General features: G+C 41.5%; 1 protein-coding gene across 1 annotated transcript in view; it reads right to left on the bottom strand.

Annotated features, from left to right (window-relative positions):
- The window catches only part of mei-41 (meiotic 41), a 316,521-nt gene extending 302,181 nt beyond the window's left edge, over positions 1 to 14,340 (bottom strand). The window contains exons 1-2 of the mRNA XM_068345943.1: positions 14,263 to 14,340; positions 4,526 to 4,602 (exon numbers count right to left, since the gene is read on the bottom strand). Coding sequence (XP_068202044.1) covers positions 4,526 to 4,527 — 2 coding nt within the window. The 5' untranslated portion in view covers positions 4,528 to 4,602; positions 14,263 to 14,340. The remainder of the gene's footprint in view (positions 1 to 4,525; positions 4,603 to 14,262) is intronic.
- Between the last annotated feature and the right edge of the window lie 2,943 nt (positions 14,341 to 17,283).

The raw sequence follows: 17,283 nt of genomic DNA, 5'->3' as shown, positions 1-17,283 counted from the left end.
ATGTAAGCCAAGGCTGTGGTGTTGTCGGAGTTCACCTCCACCACCTTGCCTAGCAGGAGGGACTTGAAGTTCAATAGGGCTAAATGAACTGCTAGTAGCTCCTTGCAGTTGATGTGGAGCGTTTCCTGTTCCTCGTTCCACGTTCCCGAGCACTCCTGTCCGTTCAAGGTCGCGCCCCAGCCCGAGTCCGATGCATCCGAGAAGAGATGAAGATTGGGGGTCTGAATCGCCAACGATAGGCCCTCCCTGAGAAGGAGATTGGTCTTCCACCACAAGAGAGTGGTCTTCATCTCTTTGGTGACTGGGATAGAGACTGCTTCGAGAGTCAAACCCTTGTCCCAATGAGCTGCTAGATGGAATTGAAGAGGGCGGAGGTGGAGTCTCCCTAGCTCGACGAACAGGGCCAACGATGAAAGGGTCCCTGTGAGACTCATCCACTGTCTCACCGAGCAACTGCTCCTCTTCAGCATGCTCAGGATGCAATCTAGGGCTTGGCTTATCCTTGGGGCCGATGGAAAAGCCCGAAAATCCTGACTCCGAATCTCCATTCCCAGGTACACAATGGATTGGGAGGGAATGAGCTGGGACTTTTCTAGATTGACTAACAGACCCAGTTCTTTGATCAAGTCCAAAGTCCAGTTGAGACTCTCCAGACAGCGACGACTCGTGGAGGCTCTCAACAGCCAGTCGTCTAAATAAAGGGAGGCTCTGATGTCCGATAAGTGGAGGAATTTTGCTATATTCCTCATCAGATGCGTAAACACCATAGGAGCTGTGCTTAGGCCAAAACACAGGGCTTGGAATTGGTACACAACCTTTCCAAAAACGAATCTCAGGAAAGGTTGGGAGTCTGGATGAATAGGAACGTGAAAGTAAGCATCTTTCAGGTCCAACGAGACCATCCAGTCCTCCTGCCTGACCGCTGCTAGGACCGACTTCGTCGTCTCCATCGTGAACGTCTGCTTGGTGACATAAGCATTGAGCGCGCTGACGTCCAGCACCGGTCTCCAACCTCCTGTCTTCTTGGCCACCAGAAAGAGACGGTTGTAGAAGCCCGGGGATTGATGGTCCCGGACTATAACCACTGCCTTCTTCTGTAACAGGAGCGACACCTCCTGGTGCAACGCTAGCCTCTTGTCCTTTTCCTTGTAGTTGGGAGAGAGGTTGATGGGAGATGTGGTCAGAGGGGGTTTGCGGCAGAATGGTATCCTGTAACCCTCCCTCAGCCAACTGACAGACTGGGCGTCTGCACCTCTCTTTTCCCAGGCTTGCCAGAAGATCTTGAGTCTGGCTCCTACTGCTGTCTGGAGAGGAGGAGAGTCAGTTTTTGCCTTTAGAAGCCTTGGAACCTTTCCTAGACTTGCTCCTGGAAGAGTCTGGACGGGAGCTTCCTCGGCTGGGGGCTCTACCACGAAAGGGCGGAATAAACCTCGTAGCAGGAGTATCAGCCACTGGGGTGCGATAAGTCCTGGGGACTGAGGTAGCAACCTTAGTCTTACGAGCTGATGAGGCCACAAGATCATGGGTGTCCTTTTGTATCAGGGCCGCAGACAAGTCCTTAACAAGCTCTTCGGGAAACAGGAACTTAGAGAGCGGAGCGAAAAGGAGTTGAGACCTTTGACAAGGTGTGATGCTGGAGGAAAGGAAGGTACAAAGCTGCTCCCTTTTCTTAAGCACTCCTGACACAAACATTGAAGCAAGCTCGCCAGATCCATCCCTAATAGCTTTATCCATGCAGGACATTAAGAGCATGGCTGAGTCCTTGTCCGCAGGGGAGGTCTTCTTGCTAAGGGCCCCCAGGCACCAGTCTAGGAAATTGAACATCTCAAAGGCTCGAAATACACCCTTTAGGAAGTGATCTAGATCGGAGAAGGTCCAGCAAACCTTAGAGCGCCTCATTGCTGTTCTACGAGGAGAGTCTACCAAACTTGAGAAGTCAGCCTGGGCAGAGGCAGGTACTCCCAAGCCTGGTTCCTCTCCTGTGGCATACCAAACGCCCGCTTTAGAAGTGAGCTTAGTCGGAGGAAACATAAAGGAAGTCTTTCCTAGTTGCTGCTTAGACTGCAACCACTCCCCTAAAATTCTTAACGCTCTCTTAGAGGACCTTGCAAAGACGAGCTTAGTATAAGTTGACTTGGCTGGCTGCATGCCCAGCGAAAACTCAGATGGCGGAGAGCGGGGGGTAGCAGAGACAAAATGGTCTGGGTATACCTCTCTGAAAAGAGCCAAGACCTTACGAAAGTCAATAGGAGGCGGAGAAGACTTGGATTCATCCACGTCTGATGAGGGATCCAGGTGTGCAGCCTCATCATCAGAAACCTCATCACCAGAGTGTAGCGAAGTGAGAGGTAAGGTATGCTGAACAGCAGAATCTGCACGAGCGGGAGCAAAAACGCTTGTGGTTTCATCCTCAAGTCTCTGTTGAGGCAACACCTGAGGCTCAGGCTGCAAAGGCTGGTCAAAAGGAGTAGCAGAAGGTAGGCGCATGGGTGGAGGAGGCTGACTCCTGGCATGAGTGTCTTGACTCAAGAGTTGCGCTTGCTGTAAGGTTGGTGGATGCGCAGTAGCAGGTTCCTGAGGTGTGAGCTGCGAGCGTTGAGGTAGTGGCTGCGCAGAACGCAGTAATTGTCTCGCGAGTTGAGGTTCCTGAGGTGCAAGGCTAAGGTGTTGAGGCTCTCGCCTTGAGGAGGGTTGAGGTCGCTGCAGCGAGAGCTGAGGAGTCTGCCTCATGGATGGGAGAGGTTGTTGTACCTCAAGAGAGTGTTGCCTCACTGGTGGAACCGCAAGTGGAAGCGGAGGAAGTAAGGTATAAGCTTCCTGTTCCCATTGCTGAGGTTGCCTTAAGGAAGGCGGAGGTAGCTGCACACCGCTGGAAACTGGCAACTCAGTACGTGGTAAGGTATCCTGAGGAGCCTCAACATCGTACGCCTGGCAGACAGGACTGCGGTTAGGCGGAGCGATCGCAGGAGGAGGTGTAACCTTCTCAGCCTGACACTCACGCATCAAGACCGCAAGTTGTGACTGCATGGACTGCAGTAGAGTCAACTTGGGGTCGGCAGACACTAAGGTCTGCTGAGGCAAAGCCTTAACAGAAGAGATCTGTTGCGGCAGCACCTTACTCCTCTTAGGAGGTGTGCATTCAACTGATGACTGCGGCGAGTCAGAGCTGATCCAATGACTGCAGCCAGGTTGTAGAGCTCTTGAGGTCTGGACTCTGCGTTTGAGAGGTCTTGAGACCTGAGTCCAACGTTTCCTCCCTGACAATTCTTCAGCAGACGAGTAAAAGACGGGCTCAATCGTCTGCGGGTGGGAGTGACGGTCTCTGGAAGACACGCCCGCAACCACCGAGGATACTTCTGTGCGCCGATCAAGGCCTGCCGAACCCTTTTGCCCTTCGACATTGCTTCTCCCCTGGGCTTGGGAGCTTGCAAGAGGTCCCGGACTGGGAGGACGACTGGCACGCACAGAAGTACCCTCACGCACCACACTGACACTGACACTAGCACTTGGCACTGCACTGACACTAGCACTCGTCACAGCACTGGCACTATTACCACCCACTGCACTCTTGACCTTAAGTTCCTTGACTTCGGCCATAAGAGACTTATGATCACTAACCACCGACTCCACTTTGTCACCTAAAGCCTGAATGGCACGCAAAACAACAGACATATCAGGTTGAGGGCAAATAGTAGGTTCGGGGGTAGCCACTACAGGGGGAGGAAAAGGTAGGGGATCATGAGGTGAGGAAAAAAGTGAAGAGCGAGAAGAACTCCTCCTAACTCTCTCTCTCTCTAACTTGGTTGAATACTTAAGAAATCGGACAAAATCAAGTTCCGAAAGTCCGGCGCATTCCTCACATCGATCTTCCAACTGACAGGGTCTTTCCCTACAGTCAGAACAAGCGGTGTGAGGATCTACCGAGGCCTTCGGAATACGCCTATTACAAGACCTACATCGTCTATGGGGTGAGGCTTGTGAAATGTCAGACATCTTGAATCAAAGAGTTAGCCAAGTGGGGATTCCAAATCAGGCAAAAAGATCGTTAACCATTAATCAGAACTAAATAATAGCTATCTAAGCTAATATAGAAGTTTTCCAGTAAAGCGACAGCCGAAATCTGAGAGAAATACTTCACCAAAAGCCGTGAAAATACTCCAAGATCATAAGCGTATCCCAGAACGTCTTGCCGGAAGCACGACAGAGGAAAAATTGAGGAGGTGTCAACAAGAAGTACTGTAGTACCTGGCCACAGGTGGCGCTGGTGAGTACACCCCCTTCTAGTATTGTGATAGCTGGCGTATCCCTCCCGTAGAATTCTGTCGGGCAACGGAGTTGACAGCTACATGATTATCGGGTAAGTTTAATATTGAAAAATGAAATTTTATCTTCTATTTGTGATATATCTAAAAGAACTGCAGACCTCAGTATTGAATATGTCCACTGATAGTTTTGTATCTAAAAATGTAGCAAGAACTATCCACTTGGGAAAAAATTGATAAAACATAAAATAATAACTACTTACATATTTCCACTCTTTCTTCTCACTTCAACGAAATCATGAGGTGCATCTAATTATTCTTGGTCTACTTCGAGTCGGTGCTGAAAAAAAAAGATAAAACTGTATACAGTCTCATTTATTTACATGATATTCCATTTTGTTTGCCCCCAATTTATTACTTTACTTTTATTATAATAGTATCTGCAACCTTTAAAATTATGGTTAACTAAATACTGTACCAAATTTTCCTGAAGACAAGCATGTTAGAATCTGAAATTGGGCTAAACAGACCTTCAATTCTAGTTGCTAAAATACATAGCCATTAATTTGCATGTGTTCTACAGCTCTGAACAGAGCACTGTTATTCAAAAACTAAATTATCAATTGAAAAGTTTTGAGTCTCAGTGTCCCTTGGTTAATATTACATTGTTCAGTTACTAAATACAAACCTTTTCGCTTTTTATTAGGGAATATACTTTCAGCAAAGCTAAAAGACTAGCCATAAAGCTTTTAGCAAGGTATAACTACCCCAGTTAGTGGGGGGTAGGGGGTAGTACCGGCTAGCCCGCTCACACACACACCTGTTGTCTCGCTACTTTTGCTTTTGGCTTGGTGGGGAGTGGACATCCGTCTCTCTACACCGCCCAACCTTTTTTGAATGGCCTTTGAATAATTTGTTCTTTTAGTTTTTGTTCATTTCTCACAGGTGTGAGTGTTGCCGTTTCCTCAACAGCCCGTTACTTAGAGAGGGAACTCAAAATCCCTGAGGAAGGCCACAGCTGTCGCAAAGCATCAGCAGCAAGAGACTTCCATACGTTCGAGGGGGATACCGCACCGCTTCGCTAGGAGAAGCGTTAGAGTACTCTACATAAGGTTATCCGGAGATCAAAGAGCCAACACTCCTACTCGAACAGTCCTCAGAGAATACCGTTCAAGCACAATCAAAACGACAAGAACTAACCTACTAAGAAGGAAGTTGGACTTCTTCCATTTTAAGGATGAACCCGAAGGGGAAGAGTCCTGCTTAGAGTTCTACTTTCGTTACCTAACTAATCTCTGCCACTGAAAGGATGGCCACTTCCTACACAAATTACATGGAGATTCATGGCAGCACGAATGCCCCTTCACATAGGACTAAAGTTGTCAGGGTCCGTGTCTACGGTTGATATAAAGATGACGCACATGACCTACATGGTTGGAATCTCCACCACACTTTTACTCAAAAAAGAAAAGGTTCTAAGAATTGGCCAGTTTACTGAATAATCGTATGGAATGAAGGGTGATGGGAGAGACAGGCAGGTACATCCGATCTCTTACGAGGCAAAATAGTGACGTCACTTAACCAGTGAATTTGTGAGTGGAGTGGCTAGTCTATCCCCCACTAACTAGCGGTGGGTAGTTATTCCTCGCTAAAAAGTTTTTAGGCTAGTTTTCAGCATTTGCCGAAACAATATCCACTGTAAAGAGCGAAAGGGTTTGTATTCATGTTGGAACAAACACTAATAAGGCAACTGGTGTCACACAACCAACAAACTCCTGAAGAATGAAGGCTCTCTGTGCTAAAAGGAAAATGGAAATTCATAATTATCAACAGAGCACTTGGATTGTTAACAGTCTGGGCACTTGGTAACAACTGATTGTCAGAGTGAATGGATAGCTAGTTCAACCGGCAGTTTCAACCAATGGGGGGATAGAATAGGAGGTGGCAAGGTTACCAATGTGGTTAAAATTTGGTCAATTATTGGATAATCAGGCCTAGATAAATTGTTCCTGCACAAAACAAACATTTGTCATTTAAAAGGCTGTTTTCGAGAACAGGTTGCAGGCATTGCGAAACAGGGTCTCGGAGCGGCCACAGGGCCCTTTCTCGATCCCAAACTGCAGGTCTGGCCAAATACAAATGTTTGGCTGCTGCTCTCTTCGAAAGGGCAGAGCCCTTGAATTAGAACAGTGAAGCAGTCATCCACAACTCCATCGCCGCCTGCACACAACTCTCCAACAGGTGAGACATGGCACCCAAACACCAACGAATTCCTCAACTCCGAAGCCACTCTATATGGTTCGGCGCCGGAAACCACAGGCACACAGAACCATCAACCTCTCTCGAAAGAGGAGTGATGTTGCGGGGAACCATGTCCTTGCAACTATGGCTGGCTTTCCTGGACTTCTGCAACCTCTTCACCCTGTTCTTAGATCAGAAGAGTAGGAGGAGGAGGAGGAATAATATATACACTTCCTCTTCTTGGCTCCAGCTCATGGTTCCTGCAAGCAGTGTGGCACACTGTCAAAGGGGAAGGTCAAGGCACACTCACAAGTCCATGCGACACCTAAACAAGAGGGGCCAGAGACACAGTCACTAACACTGAGGAGGAGGAACAGACCCCAGACCTAATATCACAAGTGTCAGGGTGACGGACATGGGGGAAGGGGTGTAGAGCACTGGCACTGGGTCAGGAATCAAGGTTACAATAGGGACAGCGGAAACACTTATTATTGGACTTTACTTTTACCGGGGGCAACCCCACCTCACTTACCAACCACCAAGGTCCCTAACCCATGAGGAACCACCATGCCCTTTACACCTGGATTCACATCATCCAAAATCTGTACTGGGGGTACCAGAAGTGAGGAATCCTTAGCTACCATCTCCCTCAAAACAATCATGAAGGGTATAGCCTACCTGAAAGACCTAACGAAGACCAAGCTTTCCTAAGGTCAAACTCGTCATCAGCAGCCTGCATGGTCGGCAACGAAGATCCTTCAGCCTACGAAGAGAACAGTCAAACATTAGGGTACCTGGTGCACCAACAAAGTCTGAAAAGGATGCCGATATCAATCCACATTCTCCTAACCCCTTAAGAGTCCTCCCTGAGGACCAATCTAGGAGCATAAGAACAGGGGCAGCAGCAGACTCACCTCATGAAGAGACAGTGGTGACAGTAGCCTTCGCCAGTGTCTTCTTGGGCATTGCCAAATCCTACTCTGGTGACCACATAGCGAACAGGCATACCCCAGTCACAAAGAAGAGAGGGAGTGCAGGTCTACAAACACTTTCACCACAAAGTACTCTTTTCCATTCCATAATCCCAACAAACACACTGAAGAAAAGAAGAATCGCCAGTTTGTAAAGCGCTGCAGTACATTCGTTCGCCACAGCGGTTGAAGCAAAAGTGAAGTGAGAATCGACTGAAAGGGGGAGTGGGTCACTGTCCCACACCCTTTCCAGTTGAATCACTGCTCGTTATCCATTTCAAATCTCAATTGAAGGACAATATGCTATGTACAAACAAACTGCAAAATAGTTGTGTATACCATACAAAAGAAAAATATGACCATTTCACTGGAATATAGTACTGCACAATCAAACTAGCCTTCATTAACTTAACCTAAGATAGGTGACCAGGTGGAAAATCTTTACCCATGCACTGCCATATTTCCCCAATACAAATTCAGACATAGTGTCCTTATTCATTAGGGGGCTTAAGATTCTCCAACCTCCTACTTCTGTAGAATGACTCGGAACGTAGTTTTATTAACTTATCATAACTAAAGACTTTTTACACTTTGAATGGGTAAAGTTATTGCAGCCTGATCCAGTTATTTAAATAATGTTTTCATACATTTAGACAAGTAGGCCTACTTTCCTTTCTATGGTTTTCACAGCTTTTCAGTTGTTATTATTATCATTATTATTATCACTACTAGCTAACCTATAACCATAGTTGGAAAAGCAGGATGATGTAAACCCAAGGGATCCAACAGGGAAAATACCTCAGAGAGGAAAGGAAATGGAAACATAAAATAGTGTGCCCGAGTGTACCCTCAAGCAAGAGAACTCTACCCCAAGACAGGGGAAGACCATAGTACCAAGGCTATGGCACTATCCAAGTCTAAATAATAATAGTTAGATTTTGGAGCGTCCTTCTCCAAGAAGAGCTGCTTACTATACCTAAGGAGTCTCTTTGGTTATCTTAATGTAGTCACGTGTATGAGAAATGAGTAGAATGAGGAAATAATAGGCCAGACTATTTGGTGTATATGTAGGCAAAGGAAAAATGAGCCATAACCAAAAAGGGATCCAAAGTACTGAAGTACTACTTGCCTAGTCAAAGGATCCAATAACTCTAGCAGTAATACCTCAAATGGTGGCTGGTGGACCTAGCCGGTAGAATTATAGAACAATACGGGACAACATTTCTAATAGGAAAAACAGCTTACCCAAAGTAAACAAGTGTGCTTTCAATGAATTTGACCTTTACTTTCACTGAAAATGAGCCGTTTTCCCATCCCCCCCCCCCAGGGCTCCCTTCCAAACAGACAGAAGTGGGAAATAGGGACTTTGGGTGGGGGAAAACAGGAAAAAAAAATGAGAAAAAACCTGATTATTTAGAACTGAATTAAGGTAAAATTCCTTGCAAACATACTATTAAATGTCGGAAAAAGTTTGTCCCATGAGGGAAGTTTTTCCTCCACGAAAATATAAATTTCGAGATAGGTTCAAAGTACCAAGGAACCTAACAAACCCCACCTAACCTAACCTTGTACTTTCCAAGTCAGAGACATAGCTGGGGAAGGAGGAAATCACGGACCCCACTTCCCAGGTCACGAACCCTAAAAGTAAATCACAAATAATATCCTATCTTAATTCCTTTATATGCACTAACACTGTAATTGCAACGAAGTCCTAAAAGCAAATTACAAATAATGGCGGATACAGGAAAACTATAGGATGTAAACAAATAAATGTAGGCAATTTTTCGTGGATTTCCTATGCGTCCCAGAGAATAATGTATAGAGAAGAAAAGGTTAGTTTTATCATTACTTATCGATTCATTAGTAAATTTTCCAAGACCGAAAAACCCTGGTTCCCGTTGGATGGTCCCCATTACCGTGGGATATATTAGGGTGTATCTTGTTAACTCTTTATTGGCGATGGAAGTAAAGGGCATTTCCGATGAAGAAAATGGGATTTTGGTTAATATATGATAGTTTAATTGCTAGTGAAAATGAAATTCACTATAAGAAATGGACGAGTGCTGGCTAGTTTGTTGTTTTTCTCTATATGTTTAATGGGGGCTGAGGCATAATAAATTACATATCAGTCGATTTAAATGTGAAGTACAGTATGTTTTTCACTAGAAGTCCATTGTTTACATTTGAGAAACTGAAGGGGACTTATTGCGCATGTGTTTTTTCCCATGGATTGCGGAGCTTTCTGTGCATTTACAATGACATATTTGTCAGGTGGTTTTTTTAAACCAGTTAACAGCTTACAAGTACTTCTTCATAAGTTCCCGGATGTTGTTCTACAACACCCATTTTTTTTCCACCTTCGCCTTCAGTTTTAAGTTAACCACTATCTCGTCAAGATGTCTGGAAGGGTGAACTTAAGGGAGGTACATCAATCTATTTCAAAATTAGTATAATTACGTTTATTTCGGCAAATGATTATGATGGAAATGCTATCCGTTCAATGTAAAGCTATTGTTACTCATGTGAAATTAAAAAATAACAGCAAAATAAGGCCTCAAAGGTCCCATTCTGACTTAATTTTCAGGGAAGGCCAGAACATTTTCTAATGCAAAACTTTTGTAATGATTGCTAACAAAACAAAAAAGGCGACGATGTCAATCATAAGGTAAGGAATTAGTTGTGATTTACTTTTTCATAATGGAAGGATTTATTTGTGAATTACTTAATCATAATCTAAGGATTTATTTGTGATTTACTTTTAGTTTGTGACTTGGGAAGGTGTCCAGCTAGCAGTTTTGACCTGGGAAGGGGGGTCCGGGGAGCTTGCCCCGGCTAGGGGTTGACTTGGGAAGGGGGGTCCGGGGGTCTTGGCCCCCAGCTAAGGGTTGTGACCTGGGAAGGGGGGTCCGGGGTCTTGGCCCCCACGGCTAGGGGTTGTGACCTGGGAAGGGGGGTCCGGAGGTCTTGGCCCCCACGGCTAGGGGTTGTGACCTGGGAAGGGGGGTCCGGGGGTCTTGCCCCCCACGGCTAGGGGTTGTGACCTGGGAACTACTAGGTTAGGTTAGGTGGGTTTGTTAGGTTCTGTACCCTTTAACAAATCTCAAAAGTTAAATAATCACGTTTTGGCATATTTATAACCATTTACATGAACCATATATTTTTCCCACTGGTTATCTTGGGCTTAGTTTGCATTTCTGACCATTATTATTGCGGCAAATCACACGTTTATGACATTTCCCCCCACACACAAAAAAAACCCGGTTGGTTTCATTGTAGTGTATTACAGGGCAATGTAACCTAGGATACCAACTACTTTTTCTTATAGTAAAAATTACGCTCCCTTCGAAAATAACACTCGTTCCCATCACAAATGAATAGTTTCAGAAATATATATACATCTATATCCTCCGATAATGGGGGACCCCCAGTGGGAACTCGGGGTTTTGGGTGGGGAAAACATACTGGGGAATCGATATATAATCGTAAAACAATCCTTTTCTTTTCTATACATTTCCTTCTTGTATGTATTATAACCGTAGGAAAATACAAAACAGTATAACTGGATATATTTTGGAGGAGCCGTTTCAAAGGTTATTTCATGTAGTAATACATTAACCAGTGCTGCCAACGCCTGATGTAGATCAAATGTTAGCATTCCATACGTGATGTAGATCAAATGTTAGCATTCCATGCTAACATTAGCACCCATTTGTACGTACGTTCGTTCGCACCAGTTTTCGGTCTGCGCATATATCACTCCCCTGCGCAGGAGTTTCCCCTCCCCCAATTACTCTTTTTATTACCGTATTATTTTCTCATTTTATATTCCCATTCAATATTATTTATCATACATTCCATTTTACCTTCCTATATTGGGTTTATTTGTTTGGTTATTTCCTTTTCTCTTCCCGGTTTCACATAAATATTTGCTCTGGACTAGTTTTTTTATCCAGTTCATTCTCGGTATAATCATCTCATTTCATATTCCCATTCAATATTATTTATCGTTCATTCCATTTTACCTTCCTATATTGTTTTTATTTATTTTCTTTGGTTATTTCCTTTTCACTCCTCTGTGTCCCATAAATCCTTTCTCTGAACTAGTTTCCGTATTTAGTTCATTCATGTTTACCCGCTAGAGTTCTTTGTTTTTCCCTTAACCAATCACCAACCTAGGCCTATGCAGATATCTCCCTACCCCCCCCCCCTTCCTTTATCCCTTTGAGCGGTCTTTTCATACCCTTTGTTCCAATGCCTTTTCCGTTGTAACCTTTGATCTGGTGAGACGTTCTACATTCCAAGTGCGGTTTCTTTTTTCGTATTTTGCGATGGAGGAAGTTATAGAAACTTGTAGCGGGTGCAGTATTCCGTACCTAAAAGCAGTGGCTAAATTCCATGGTGATTTTTTTTATTCTTCAGGTAATGTTGAGCATTTTCTTAAATCTCACAACATTATTCCTCAGCGTTTAAAGTGCCCCAAGTGCTGTTCTGTTTTATCTTATAGGGAAGATATTCACGTGTTTTATTGCAATTCTGAATCCATCATTCGTAAAACTAAGAAGAAACGTCGTTGTGGTTATACCGTTACTGCCTATAAAGGTACTTTTTTGGACAAAAGTCGTCTACCCCCATGGAAGATAATATTATGTGCCAACCACTTTTTGCATAAACATTCGGACCATGAGACCCTTATGGATGGTATCGACATATCTTCGAAAACTAGTGTCGATTGGAGAAGTTTCTGTTCCGAGGTTACCGAATACTTCTTCGATAATCAAGAGGCGATTGGTGGTGACGGAGTTACTATTGAAATAGACGAAACTCATTTTTGTAAAGCTAAATACAACCGTGGTAGACCGTTAAGTGCCATATGGGTCTTTGGGGGTATTGAACGTGTGTCCAAGAAATTTTTCATTATCCCTTTAGTTCCCCCCCTTTCTACTAAACGAGATGCTGCTACTCTAATTCCCCTCATCCAGAAGTATATCAACCCTGGTAGTATTATTATCAGTGATAAGTGGTCTGCATACAACTCACTATCGGAAATTGGTTACGTACATAAGTCTATTAATCATTCGGAACATTTCGTTGACCCCCTAGACCCAACCATCCATACTCAAAATATAGAACGTCTCTGGAGAGAAGTGAAGGAGTGGGTTCAGAGACCTGGAATCAAGACTGAATATTTCAAGCAATATTTTTCCAGGTTCTTTTTTACCCACTACTATCCAGAACATACGTTACTCCACCACTTTTTCATTACTGCCAGTCGCCTCTACCCTCCTTTATAACAACAGACAATGGACCCCCCCGACCCACAAGACCCCGATGACCCCCATCCATGCACATCCCAGTCATAGAAGTTAACCCGTCAGTCTCTTCCTTCCGTGTCCCACAAGTTTCGACGTTTTCTTCATAAAAGTAAGTCATTCCTCAATAGTCATTATACGTGTTTTGTGACCGGGGTACTTCTAGGCTAGGTTAGGTGGGTTTGTTAGGTTCTGTGGCCTTTCTGTACTTTTTATATATTGTGTAACAGTTATATGGAAAAATTATTTAATATACGTATGGAAATATTTAGCATTTCTACCACTAGTAATGACATCGTGTCGTTGGTAGTTCTGTGTACCATTCGTCACCGTTGGTAGTACTGTGAATCAAAGTAAGTCATTCCCCAATACTTATTATATGTGTTTTGTGGCCGGGGTACTTCTAAGCAAGGTTAGGTGGGTTTGTTAGGTTCTGTGGCCTTTTGGTACTTTTTATTTATTGTGTAATAGTTATATGGAAAAATTATTTAATATACGTATGGAAATATTTAGCATTTCTACCTCTAGTAATGACATCGTGTCGTTGGTAACACTGTGTACCATTCGTCAGCGTTGGTAGTTCTGTCAATCATTGGTAACGTTGCTTCAGTACTTCCGTAAGGGAAGTTACAACGTTGAACAAGTTGTTTAAATATTTTAACTCAATATATATGTCAACAGTGTTAATATTTATATGGTACATTTGTATTGAATTACATGGTGTGATTTTCGCACAGGAAATATATAATTTCCTATAGTAGATAACGTGATTTAACAGGTTTTCACATTCATTTCATCCTTAATAACATCAACCAATTGTTGATCTGTTTGTTTCCGATTGAAATGAACATCAAATTCGGTTAATTCACGTTATTTACTATAGGAAATCATATATTTTCTGTGCGAAATCACACCCTGTAATTCAATACAAAATTACCACCCGGTTTCCCACTGGGTTCCCCCATATTTGTCTTTACATAAGGGGGTCCAAAAATTCATGAACGGGTGGTTTGCCCCAATAATCATGGTCATAAATGCATAAAACACAAGATAGCGAGTAGGAAAAATATATGGTTCATGTATTTGGCTAGAAATTAAAGTATCATATACTTACCCCTAGACCTATACATGTCCCAAGAGCTGCTCACCTAACAATGTCCTACATTAGGACACGACCTTAGTCTTGTCTGTCACCTCAATCCAATGCCACAATATTTCACTCCAAAAAAAATACATATAAATATAGTATTTGTTGTTGATAGACTTTATTTGGGAACACAATTCAAAGATCGTAATCTCTTTTCGTGTCATACAACTTTCGAATCAGAGTTCAGACAAATCTACTGTTGAGTTACAATTGATAATAGGTGCAGAAACTCACATTATATATTGCCATATGATTAATAATCATATTTAACGGTATATGGATTAATGACAGTTAAATAAACACATAAAATGATAAGATGATCTGTCACTTACAAGTCATAACACGAAGTTTGCCGCCTTGTTGTTGATGTTGATGTTGATCATGCTTCTTCTTCTTCTTGAATTCTATTTCATCTTCATATTAAAACAGTAATATCTCTCTCTCTCTCTCTCTCTCTCTCTCTCTCTCTCTCTCTCTCTCTCTCTCTCTCTCTCTCTCTCTCTCTCTCTCTCTCTCTCTCTCTCTCTCTCTCAAACAAGCTATAGCAGATTGCGTTTAGGATATAAGTATTTGTGGGAGGTGACAAATGATAGAAATTCCAACATAAGAAACTGTCGTTTGTGTGAGTTATCTGATGGGCACAGGTTACATCATTATATTGGAGAATGCAATGAAATTGAACGTTTTAGAAGAGAAATTAAAACTTTGTCATTCCACGTTATTCTCGGCCATTTCTTGGATCCTAGGGTGTTTTTGGAAGTTAAGAAATATTACCCAAATTTTGCAAATGCTTCCTAGCTTGCCATATTATTATTATTATTATTATTATTATTATTATTATTATTATTATTATTATTATTATTATTACGTTTACTTATTATTATTATTATTATTATTATTATTATTATTATTATTATTATTATTATTATCATTATTATTGTTATTATTAATGTCATTATTGTTATTATTTGTCTAAGTAAAGGGAATAATATCTGTTAAGGCAAACTTTCCGATGCAAGCCTGCTAGGGGGTGCGCCATTTGTGTTCTGCTGTATACGTGTGCATGTATATATACATTGTATGTATGTATAATATTGAACGCAATAAAGTTATTAAATCAAAATCTCTCTCTCTCTCTCTCTCTCTCTCTCTCTCTCTCTCTCTCTCTCTCTCTCTCTCTCTCTCTCTCTCACGATTAAAAAGTGCAGTCTGAATATTACGTAAGAATTTGGATTATCTATGGACACCTTTACGCAAAACACTAAGTGAAAAAAATATATATATATAAAACTAAAATAATCTAAATGCATTCATTCTTAAGTCGTCAAATTCATTAAGCATAATGGAAAGTACCAAAAGCCATTGATAGTTTAACATGACATGTTCAAAAGTGAATCCTTGCTGACTCCAGTGGCCAAGAATTAACTTATAGCTTTCTTAAATCTTTTAAGATGAACTTATGATTGTAAATATTAAACAGAGATCTTTCAGGCAGTAAGTTAAACAGGGCACCAGCCACCCATTGAGATACTACCGTTAGATTTATCGGGTCCTTTGACTGGCCACACTACTACACTGGATCTTTCAATTTTCCTTTGGCTACTCATACACCGAATACTCTTTCTACATTCTCTTCTGTCCTCATATACCTGACAACACCTAGATCACCAAACAATTCTTCTTCGCTCAAGGGGTTAACTAATTCACTGTAATTGTTCAGAGGCTACTTTTCTCTTGGTAAGGGTATAAGAGACTTAGCTCTCCTGGAGATGGACACTCCAAAATCAAAACATTGTTCTAAATTCTTGGGTAGTGCCAACTGCCATAGCCTCAGTACCATGCTCTTTCACTGTCTTGGGTTAGATTTTTCATGCTTGAGGCTACACGGGCACACTATTCTATCTTATTTCTCTTCCAATTGTTTTTTTTTCAATTTTTTATAGTTTATATATGAAAGATTATTTTGATACTGTTACTTTTCTTCTTAAAGTATTTTATTTCAATTTTCCATGGATTCTTTTGTTTATTTCCTTTCCTCGCAGGTCTATTTTTTCCTGTGGAGCCCCTGGGGTTATAGCATCTTGCTTTTCAAAGATAATAATAATAATAATAATAATAATAATAATAATAATAATAATAATAATAATAATAATAATAATAATAATAATAATAATAATAATAATAATAATAATAATAATCTTAGCAGTTAGGAAAATGGAAGAGACTCTTTAGCCCAGACACTTTTGTGGCTCTAGATGCTGAACGAACATTTTTATCCATTGAAAACAAAGAAATCTTGTAACATTCTTAAGACAATATTTTGTAAAATTTAAAAAAAAATTCTATTGCATATTAAATGCATCAATTTTACTGTTTTTTTTTTAAATTACATGTAAATAGTTTCAAAAAATTATTGAATAATTTCACATCTAAATCATCTCAGTCGGAAATTACAAGGAAAGGGAAACACTGCTTTGAAGGAAAGCTTGCAGTGTTTGTCAGAGATCTTGAGAAAAGAAAGTTTGTTCGCTTTCCATCACTAAAGAAATACAAAGAATCTGCAGATTGTGAGTTCGATGTTGATGCCATAAAAAAACAGCCTTCTTGAATATGGAAATGTGTTCTAAAGGACATTCCCCAAAAATCAATAGGGTGAAAGCAAGCCTGTCCTTTCAGATCAAACCATTTTTGGCCAGATATCTCTGTACTAAGTATGCCAGCCTTTACTATGTAAAGCTAACAGAGTTGGAGCTTGGAATAGCTGGTTTGCAGAAGTTTTGCGCTCTGATCTAGTCTTTAGAAACACAATAACCCACATTAGCTAGTCGACACAAATTAGCAAAACTACTATATCAGAAAATCAAGATAAGAAAACTTTTGTGGTTTTGAGTGCATTACCAGATAACTACAAAAATACTGAGAAGTTTGCACTTGGGCTCTCACCATTGTCAGATCCACTTATCTGTGAGAGTAAATATTTTCAAGCATGAATCTCATAAAAGGAAAATTAAGAAGTACATTACACAATGAGACCTTGAGATCTTGCTTAAAGCTGAAAACTACTTTTTACTCTGTAAACATTGATCAGCTCTCTAAGGAATCACAAGAGCCTATCTCCCATTAATTAGAGTTATGTATATAACTCTTGGATTAAATTATATTTTAATTTTCAATAATGAATTTTCTCTTCCATTTTTTAGAAAGTGATATGATTTCCATGACTTCAACGTGGCTTGCCTTTTGCCATAAAAATCACTGATTTTTTGCTGTCTCGTATATATGATATAATATGAAACATAGCAAATCATTTTGCTACGTGAATGCCATTATATAAATTTCTTATTGATAATGTA

The sequence above is a fragment of the Palaemon carinicauda genome, chromosome 22 (genome assembly GCF_036898095.1).
Source record: "Palaemon carinicauda isolate YSFRI2023 chromosome 22, ASM3689809v2, whole genome shotgun sequence".
NCBI classification, from domain to species: Eukaryota; Metazoa; Arthropoda; class Malacostraca; order Decapoda; family Palaemonidae; genus Palaemon; species Palaemon carinicauda.
The sequence above is the reverse complement of the archived record's forward strand: the minus strand, read 5'-3'. Positions and strand labels throughout refer to the sequence as shown.